The 9647-nt window shown below is 40.6% G+C and overlaps 1 protein-coding gene across 1 annotated transcript; it reads left to right on the plus strand.

Moving 5' to 3' along the window:
* The first annotated feature begins 2855 nt into the window (after positions 1-2855).
* Positions 2856-9647, plus strand: LOC136426547 (uncharacterized). The gene is made up of 7 exons (XM_066415212.1): positions 2856-2991; positions 4827-5053; positions 6573-6630; positions 7160-7337; positions 8064-8191; positions 9249-9387; positions 9611-9647. The coding sequence occupies exons 1-7, from the start codon at positions 2904-2906 to the stop codon at positions 9645-9647; spliced, it is 855 nt and encodes a 284-aa protein (XP_066271309.1). The 5' UTR covers positions 2856-2903.

Genomic DNA, 9647 nt, shown 5'->3' on the forward strand with positions numbered 1-9647 from the left:
TTTATCTGAAAGGATTGGAGTATCAAGGGATTCTGTGGTAAATGATGGGGATTTAATTCTTGAAGCATTTGGACGTTAGCAAATGTGAACATTATCAGACATAGATCATGCAAATGAGGACCTTATTTACATAGTCTATGACGAGATGCTGCAATAGTCTTCTTTGCTAAGATAAGGCGTTCATACTTTGAACAACTTGTGTTATCTGGTTAGAGAAGATGATCAACTGATATAATTATTATCATCTAATCTATGCAAATGACTTTATAATTCTATTTACATAATCCAATGAGAAACATTTATGATATGTCACTCGAAAAGGTTAACATCATTTGGCAGAAAGAAGAAGAAGAAGAACGCTAGTTTGAATCTGCTCTTAAGGCCATACCAATTAATAGTATCCTCGGTTGTCAGACATTTTAGGTAAGAAGTGATGCTTGCGCGAATGTCATCTATATAATCTTTTTTATCTAATTATTAGTTTGGTTGTTCAGCACACAAGGCCAAGGCTGCTTAACTAGCCTGCTGCTACTGTATTACAAAGGGCTAGCCCTGCTGACAAGGACAAGACAGTACATTGGAATTTTGACATAGACAAGCTTTAACAGTATTCTAAGTCTACATTCTAATCTATATAATCAAGTCATAACATCATCTGTCTGGGCACCGTGGCCCCTCTTGCCTCAGACTATTAGACTGTTAGGCTCGGGGTTTATCACCAGTGGCGAGTTCAATATCCGGTTGTCAAAGCAGGGTCCAGCCAGCAGAAATCTGAGTTGGTGCCTGAAGTACTCTCCAAGCAGATATTAGGCTCCGGCTTGTCTTGGGTGTTTGTCAGGTTTTCTTTCCTTCTATTTTTGTCTAGATAACGCCTAATAGACGTTCAAAACAGGCGGGAACCTAACGTTTGCTTGGAGAGTATCCTGAGGTTGTGGTTTTAATATGATTTTATAGTCAAGTGAGGAAATGAGTATTCGGTGCATTCCCAAGGACAGAACATTGGGGTTGAGGATTTGAACCCAGAACCTTTAGATTCTAAGTCAGCAACACTAACCACAAAACCACCTTGCCTCCAAATTCATTGTATTAAAAAAAATGCAATTTTTACCATATATTGTACTTGGTAAAGCTAGCTTTGAAAACCCCATTCACTTCAAGCACTGTTGTTACTGTTGGCTTAATGGTATTCTGCTAAAGCAAACTGACATACACCATCCTCCCCCCCTCTACACCAACAATGGAATGTCCCTTGTCTGCAAGCATTCAGGAAGGTAAAAGTTAACGCAAAGGGGTGCCAAAGTATTCGTACGAGTTTCACGGAATACAAACGAATTGTACGAAATTCAGACGGTCCACTACTAAGAAACACAGAAATTGTACGAAATCCATACGGAGTTTTACGGAATACGTGCGTGGAAAACGCGCGTAAAATTTGAAAGGGAAAATATGTGGTGTCAGCTTGTCGACGAACGAGTGACGTCTAGCGAGTAAAGCAAAAATAGCATGTCAAACATATGCAGTCAACATTCAACTAAGATGACAATGAAGTCCCAAAATGACCCCATCGCTATAGTAAAGCCTTTAACACTCGAATATGTGGCTACTACGTGAAGGACTTGTTCTTGCGAAAGTTTTGGGAACGAGTCCATTGTATCATGTAATCCATGTGCCATATAGATTGGACCCCTCAGATAAAATGCCGTAGTATTTAGTCTCTAGTTGTATAGAATTCTTTGGTAATGTTATAAGCAAAGTCATAGATATCAGTCTTGATGTTTAGTACTGTTAAATAACTTGCCCAAATACCATTGCTGTGCAGTAAATTTTGATAGATATTGATATATTGATAGATTGATTGATTGATTGAGTGATATATTGATATATTGATAGATAGATAGATTGATAGATCGATAGATCGATAGATCGATAGATTGATAGATTGATAGATCGATAGATTGATAAATAAATTGATTGAAGGTCCCATTGCATTCATGGGGTGATTGGCAATAGTACTAAGTCTCAACTTGAACTATTGGTGATGTCACCACCATGCATTCGAAGTTTCCGGCATTCAGGCACGTTGCGTAACACAGCAGGGTTGCCGTGACCGGCCGAGTCGGGACTTCTCCTTTGCTTAGCATCCAGTCATGCTTTCACTTTCCTTGATTCACAGTTCTGGGGAAAACAGGCCGGCAGGGATTCTATTTGTGTATGCAGTAAACAAAACTGGACGAAGCTTCCGGATCTCACGACTGGGAATGGTGACATGGTTACCTAGCCTCTCTTGCAGGCGCTAGGCCCGAGTCTACAAGTTCTAGGCTAAGAGGCGCCTGGTGTCTATTTTTTTGGGGGGGGGGGGAGCACTGGTTCATGATTTTCAACAACGAGGCCAGGTTCTTTTGCTGGAGAGATCGTTTTTGGTGACAAAATAAATAGCCTTGCTCCAATATGTTGCAAATCACGAATCAGCGCAACCACAAACAATAAACGCCGACGCAGCCTAAAAGGCGTGCAAATGAGGCTAACGGTGACCAAGGTTGTACACGGGTGATAACATTTGGAACCCGTTCCAAGTAATTGGATATTGATGGAAATATAATACTTATAGTGGCATGATGTTACGTAAAATACCACCAGGAACCACAACTCCGAACTTAAGAACCAGTATAAGACTTCTAACTTGCATGTAAGTTTGTAATTTGGAAACGTATAGACAAAAGTATTGGTATCAAGATAATTAAGAAACTGGGGCTTAAGTTCAGAAGGAATTTTTAAGAATATACCGGTATTTTCTGTGTTTTTCCCCTTCAGATGGAAACCACCGCTCACGTGTTTCTTTGTGAAGCGGGTTTGATTTCGGACTTCCCCTTTTACGTCACGTAACTACAAAACACCTGTGACCTATGACCTCCCTTAAGGAAGACGCAGTCATCCGTTCAAGTCTGTTTTTCTACCTTGTTTTAATCGACTCAGCGGCGGAGAAGGTTGAAGGTAGGTACTCATTCAACTTAAGAATTATCTTCTAGACCCTTAAGACTTGCCAGAGCTTGATGTCTCCGCATATCACCAAAGTTAACCGCAAATCGTTTGGTGGTATCGCCACGCAAAAGGAAATGGCAAGACTATATCCTATGCGGAAGTAACCGCACAGCGCAAGGCGGGCAAAAAAAAACCCAGATATGATAATCTAATTACAGCTGATAAGATACAATTGGTACGGAAATGCATGTGATCTAAGTTGGTCTACATTATACAGTCAGTTCTCCTAGCCCCCACCAGGCCTTCCTACGAGGGCACCGATCGTACAATTCGGCGAAAAGGGCCAGGGGAGTCAATCCGCGGGAAGGTTTACATTTCCCCCTAACTGCGCCTGGCCAATGCCCCTATGGTGACCAAACTTCCCTGGCAAAATCATTCTCCCCATAGCCAGCGAAGTTAGTCTGGTAGAGACTACAGTTCTCATAGTACTCCTACCACACTCACCCCTCGCTCACCCCCAATGAAAATACCTGATTTAAATCGGACTCGTAAACTACGCAACACAGAATTTATCAAACGTACATGCATCCCTAGAATAGATAAGGCTTTACTGCGAATTTTGAAGCATTGGTGTGTCTTGATTTGTGGTTTTGGTACGTCTACTGATCTAAAACCATATCTAAGCCAGTGAGTTCGTCTGACGTGTTATTGTTATGTTGAAAAACAACTGAGGTTGGTCGGAAGTTACTTTTCCTAGGCACAGGCATCACGCCATTGTTAGTGGTCGTGATAAAACGTTGCCAAGAAGAGAGACAATATAGATCCCGTAGGATACAAACTGCGATGGTTGTCCTTCATGTGTCGATGTTGAAACGTTTTTCAGAGAAAACGTGCCTCACGGGCAGTTACATGTAACGTTAGTACAACGATAGATAAGTAAATAGAACATATACATCATAAGATACATGACAACGGACTAAGAAATATGCATCAAGATCATTTTGCCGCTTCTTTGCAACATTATCGAGGAGATGTAACGCCCAAACCATCAATATTTCGGTTATCTGTTCAGCCACACAAAATGTTGTATCCGAAAAATGCCACTCTCAAATTTCTCCCGCTATCGAGAGATCTTAATTGTTTATACTGCCATTTTGTGTTGTCCAATCTATTGATAATCTGACAGAGACGTATAACGTTAGTGTTTATAGGCTTTACGGAATGAAATATAAAGTCATGTTGTAGCTGACAATGCATACTTCAAGTACCACCATAGTGACTGGTATGACTATCATAAAGCCTTATAGTAGGAAAATTAATGTTGTGTTTTGGCTGACGTGATTCAACAAATACAATTTGACAATGAAAAACTGCAACAGAATATTTTCAACATCATATTGTTATCATACAGAAGCACATTGTGCAAGCACAAGTATATCAATGAACTGAACTAAGGAGTACAATGTTTACCACACATTCTTACGTCAACTGTTCAAGCCTTAAATCCGAGAGGGAAATAGAGGAGGTGTGTAAAAATATTTGCGCACGACTACTGGGAATTTGTTCTTAATAGATTCTGACAGTAACGTCAACGTTTAGCCACGCCTGATTGTATCAAGCTATCAGAGATTGACATATTTTTCAGTGAGTAGAAATTTAAGATTTATTTTGTATTTCCATTTTGTAGTTTATAGCTGACCGTACTCAAGTCACTATACTTTTTTATTGTGTCAATAAAGCTTTTTCTTTCCCTTACCAGCGGTCGACTAAAAAAAAGGCTTACTCGCAGGCTTTTGCTAGAGTCTGTCAGATAATCGGAAACACAACTGCTACATTTTTCAGCCTAGGCCAAAGTTTAAGTGTCAACTCAACACTGCCAGGAAACGACGAGCCTGCCAAGATGGCGGAGGCGAATCCTGACCTCGAGTTGAACCCTGATCCAGGCGAGAATCTTGATCCGGAGGATAATCCCGATCCAGAGGATGAATCTGAGTATGAGACAATTCCAGAAGTGAAGGAGAGTCATTTCGTCCTCGGTCCGATGACACTGAGAACAAGTCTGGACAATTTGAAGGTATGTCGTCTCCCTTTTATGGTCATATCTATAACGGCATTATCTGATACAACCTAGATTTCCCTACTTTATACACCTTAGTAATACAGACAACTTTATATTTCTAATGAGTATAGAAAAATCAGCAATACATCTGCTCTTGCATTTTTACCATAACAAAGAGGAGAGAAGAACTCAAAATCTCTTAGATTATAATCCTTGTAGTAATTTGACAATGTATTCATGAATCTTTAGACTATTCCTTTGTTATGAGCTGTACTTAACCCAATGAGTATATCAAATACAATAATGGTCTTCATTATCATTAAAGCACAGAGTTTCCACAGAAACGCTGCTATCACGAATCAACCAAACGTCAAATAGCTGGCATTGTTCCATCTGTGTACTCTGTATGCCCATGTAAACATTTCTGTCACTGCCATCGACTGTATTTCCTGCTGTTACGAACATACTGTTCATCCATGTGATTTTATGGTGTCACGGGTAAATCTACATCGCACGCCTACGCCTTAAGTTTTCATGACAAGTGTAATGCAGAAGTTTCAACGAAACAGAGGGAATGTTCACTGGTAAATAAATATAGCCCAGGGCCAGATAAACACAGAGACCGCGTAAACTTCCTGTTTCAAACTGTACTGGCTTGTAAACACTACTATAAAGTGGATGATTTATGATCCTTTGTATATCAACAAACAAAGTTCTTTCACTGTTTTCCCGCGCTCGAGGTTTACAAAGGTCCACTGCCACGGCCGTTGACAGCAGTAAGACTTTGCTAACGTTTAATCTAAGAGCAGTTTGTAAATGACTAGCCTGGAAACCATACCATCGGGGGCTCCCCGATATCTCTACGGCGCTGGGAGGGATGCCCGCCCGCCCAGACAGCTTAGCCCGCTCGGGGTGTGGGTTTACGGCCTACTACTACGGTGTCTGGGCGAAACTACGGTGTCTGCGAAACTCTATATGGCAGCTAAGAAGACAATCTGACATAAACGGGTCAATATATCAGACTGGGCCCGGTAAAACACACCTAATAAGCCGACCCGTAGAGACTGGTGACCAGGCTAGTAAATGACAGCAATATCATGCAATAAGCCGGTACGATGAACCTGTAAATACTGTACATAGCGTCTGTCTTCTCTGTCACGACCAGTGGAAGATTAGCTCTTCATTGAGTTAAACTGGATCGAGATCATGGTCACTTTCAATCCCAGTGAAATGGGAGGTATGGTTTTTGGTGTGTCTGTCTGTCTGTCTGTGTTTCCACACGTGTTTCCACATGATGGCACGTCGGTGACACTGACAGGAAGTTAGGTAAAACATTTCCTGCTATATATATATGCCTATATTTTTCTCTTTATGAAAGCCAGTGAGAAGATACAAAGACAGAATCAGCGAGGAATTCACAATGATGACTTAAACAAAAAATAAAAGATAAATCTTCGATTTCTTGTTTTGTGAGTGTCACTTGTAGGCCTATAACATCGTTGATTAATTTTTGTACGTTCTGTGTTCCCTCCAGAAAACAGTGTTTGTTGTGATGGACCGGGACCTGACAGAGAACGACGAGACCGGTCAAGGTGAGCGCGCACACTAGACAGCGATCGCTGAGCGACCGTACAGCGACCAAAATTGAATTTGTCCAACCCTTGGTCTCATGACTAGAATATGATGCAAGATCTTAAAGTATGATTTAAAAGGCAACAAAATACACAGAACCTAAAACAAAAGAATTTTTCCGTCGCTCAATGGTCACAGTGCCTAGCCTCTAGAGGGAGTGTAAAGTAAAACTGATGATTTTAAACTTTAGTGAATAACGTTAGGAGTCTTAAGTTACCATTTATACCCTTTTTATCTATTTTATAAATGGAGAAGTCTAATAAAGGACACAGAAACCTTTAATTGATTTTAGTATGTGAAAACTCATTTTGTTCCTCTTTAAACTACTGATGCAAGACATTGATAAATACATGATACTATTAGTGAAATTTCGTGGTTCAGAGGTACTTCATTCATAGTTTTACAAAAGATGCCATGGTGTTGCCGTATATGATTTCCTACGCTGCAGACAAAACGACCATCGTTTTTTTATTCCTTTCATTCTTTTAGTGATAATTGGAGAGGACTGCAGCGTTCGCGTGTACGAGTATCCAAAGTCAAGTTCAGCGCTCCCAAGACGGTCTCACCGCGTCAAAGATGAGTACATCTGCCATGAAAACCTGCTGTACGACATGGCCCTGACGCCCACAGTTGTGCTAGGCCTAGAGAGCTACACCTCTAAAAATAAGTAAGTGCGCTATGCTTTGTCTGCATTTACTAACATCTACACATAATGATGCTTTGCAATTATAAAGTATAACCGGTACATAGATTATAACTCTGCTGTACGACATGGCCCTGACGCCCACAGTTGTGCTAGGCCTAGAGAGCTACACCTCCAAAAATAAGTAAGTGCGCTATACTTTGTCTGTATTTACTAACATACACATATTATGATACTTTGTAATCATAACCAGTGCATTGTTAATTGTAACTCTACATGTAGCTGTTGGTATAATTTTATAAATGTTACCGAATCGAACTATCATACCTTGTCTGTATTTACTGACATGAATAGTTACATGTAAGCATAATGATGCTTTGCAATTGATTATATAGTCGAACCAGTACGTTTATTGTAGCTCTAACCTGTGGTCATTATATTACTTATAATTCACGAAAAGTTGGACTTACCAATGGTAGTAAATTCTAGTTAAGTCCAGAAAAGTGTTATTTTCTAAACACATATATTTGACGTCAAGACGGGTAGATTGATCGTCATAACATTTTGTTTGTTTTAGTAAAATCATAACCTATTTCAGTAGTCACCAGTATTCAACGATGACACCTACAGTCTGCATTGGGCATTACAGGTTTGTGTGTTGCAGACAATGAGATGCAAATAATGTTATTGATTTCATAGACTGAAGAAGATGCATTATTTTTGCTATTTGATACATCAAAATTATTCTAGGACACCGAAGCTAGCGCTGGCCCTTCCTTCAGACGAAAACGTTGTAAGACAAGAAGACTACGTCTTTAAGGCGTACAACAGGTCTAATGCGGCTGCCGTCACAGTGATGGAGAAAGTTCTAAGAGAGGGTATGTTATACTATGGTCAAATTTACAAACCGGCGCCCGGCCGGGTAGTTTGCGGGAACGATATAAGAGACAACAAAAGACACAAAACGTAAAAAAAGATAAGCATAATTTGTAAGCATAATGTGTGAGCAAGATTTCTTCATGGCCGGCGGCATTGTACTACATTGTATTGACAGGATGTTCCCGTCAATAACAATTTTTGGGTACTCTGTAAATAAGAATTTTTGCACTATTGACAGGATGTTTCTGACAACAACCACGCCGTTTCTTTATATGCACTTTTGATTTTCGATCCCGCAAACAGCCCGGTCGGGCCCCGGTCTGGAAATGTGACCCTAGCATTACTCAGCATTATTTTCGTTACGACGTTTCCATTCGTTTATTATGTGTTGGTAAACTGGAGAAATGATTCGATCGTGCACGTGGGCCTCCTAGCGACTTTCAATGGTACAGCAGCAAAATTTCCAGTTCGGAAATCTCGTCTTCTGGACCCGCTACGGTTATGATGTTTCAAAGGTAGACAGATCCTGGGCTCATGAAGAAGTGACGTGGAATCCCCTAGCTGCTTTTTTGTAACTGCAGGGGACACTTTTGTTTCAGACTTTGAAGGAGCATAATTCAAAAAGGAATTGACTAATCGTGAAGGCTTTTGGTGACGTAGATCCCCCTAGCAGATTTTTTGTAACTGCAGGGGACACTTTTGTTTCAGACTTTGAAGGAGCATAATTCAAGAAGGAGTCGATTAATCCTCAAGACGTTTGGTATGTAGAAAGCCTGAGTTATGTTTGACGTAATCAAATGCAATTTATGCAAATCAGGTGAACATTTGCATAATTAATGAGAAAATTTCATTTCATGCGGGTCACAGAAATACTGACGTAGTTTTGAGCGTTGGCGCGACCAACTGTTTGTTGTATATTTCCGATGCTATAATTTGTATGATTTTGATATGGACTCCAGGAAGAATAGTTATGTATCACTAATGGAGATCGTAATATGCAAATCAGGTGCAAAATTGGAATATTTTATGACGACGTCCTATTTCGGTTTTCCTCAGGCCCGTTTAGAGACATGAAACAGGTGGACGTCTTCATCTCGCCCGACCAGGAAATCCCGTCAGGCCTTGCACTGATCAACGTCTTCTCCTCGCACGTGTGTCTAGTCAACCGCCATAGCAGGCGCAAACTGGAAACCAGGTTTGTTTGTTTATTCCGCATAACCGGTAAATTCCTTACACCCCCATCTCGCTAGGGCGGCGAGCGCGCTGCGACGTAAAATTTGACAGAGCGCTCAACGAATTTCATAGATAAAAAACGAATCTTTTTACTCTTTGTGTGTTTTGTTGCCTTTTCAGTCATACTTGTACATCTTGCATGATATTTCAATTATGAAGCCAATGGTTACACAAATTCAATGTAGGTCGCAGAGAGAGCGCAGCGCGATCGCCGTCAAGTGA

The sequence above is a fragment of the Branchiostoma lanceolatum genome, chromosome 2, assembly GCF_035083965.1.
Source record: "Branchiostoma lanceolatum isolate klBraLanc5 chromosome 2, klBraLanc5.hap2, whole genome shotgun sequence".
Taxonomy (NCBI): domain Eukaryota; kingdom Metazoa; phylum Chordata; class Leptocardii; order Amphioxiformes; family Branchiostomatidae; genus Branchiostoma; species Branchiostoma lanceolatum.

Coding starts and splice junctions, on each gene's coding strand:
- LOC136426547 (XM_066415212.1), top strand. CDS start 2,904: ATGACCTCCCTTAAGGAAGACGCAGTCATCCGTTCAAGTCTGTTTTTC. Junction 7,338..8,063: donor AGCTACACCTCTAAAAATAA/GTAAGTGCGCTA, acceptor AAATTATTCTAG/GACACCGAAGCTAGCGCTGG. Junction 8,192..9,248: donor GGAGAAAGTTCTAAGAGAGG/GTATGTTATACT, acceptor GGTTTTCCTCAG/GCCCGTTTAGAGACATGAAA.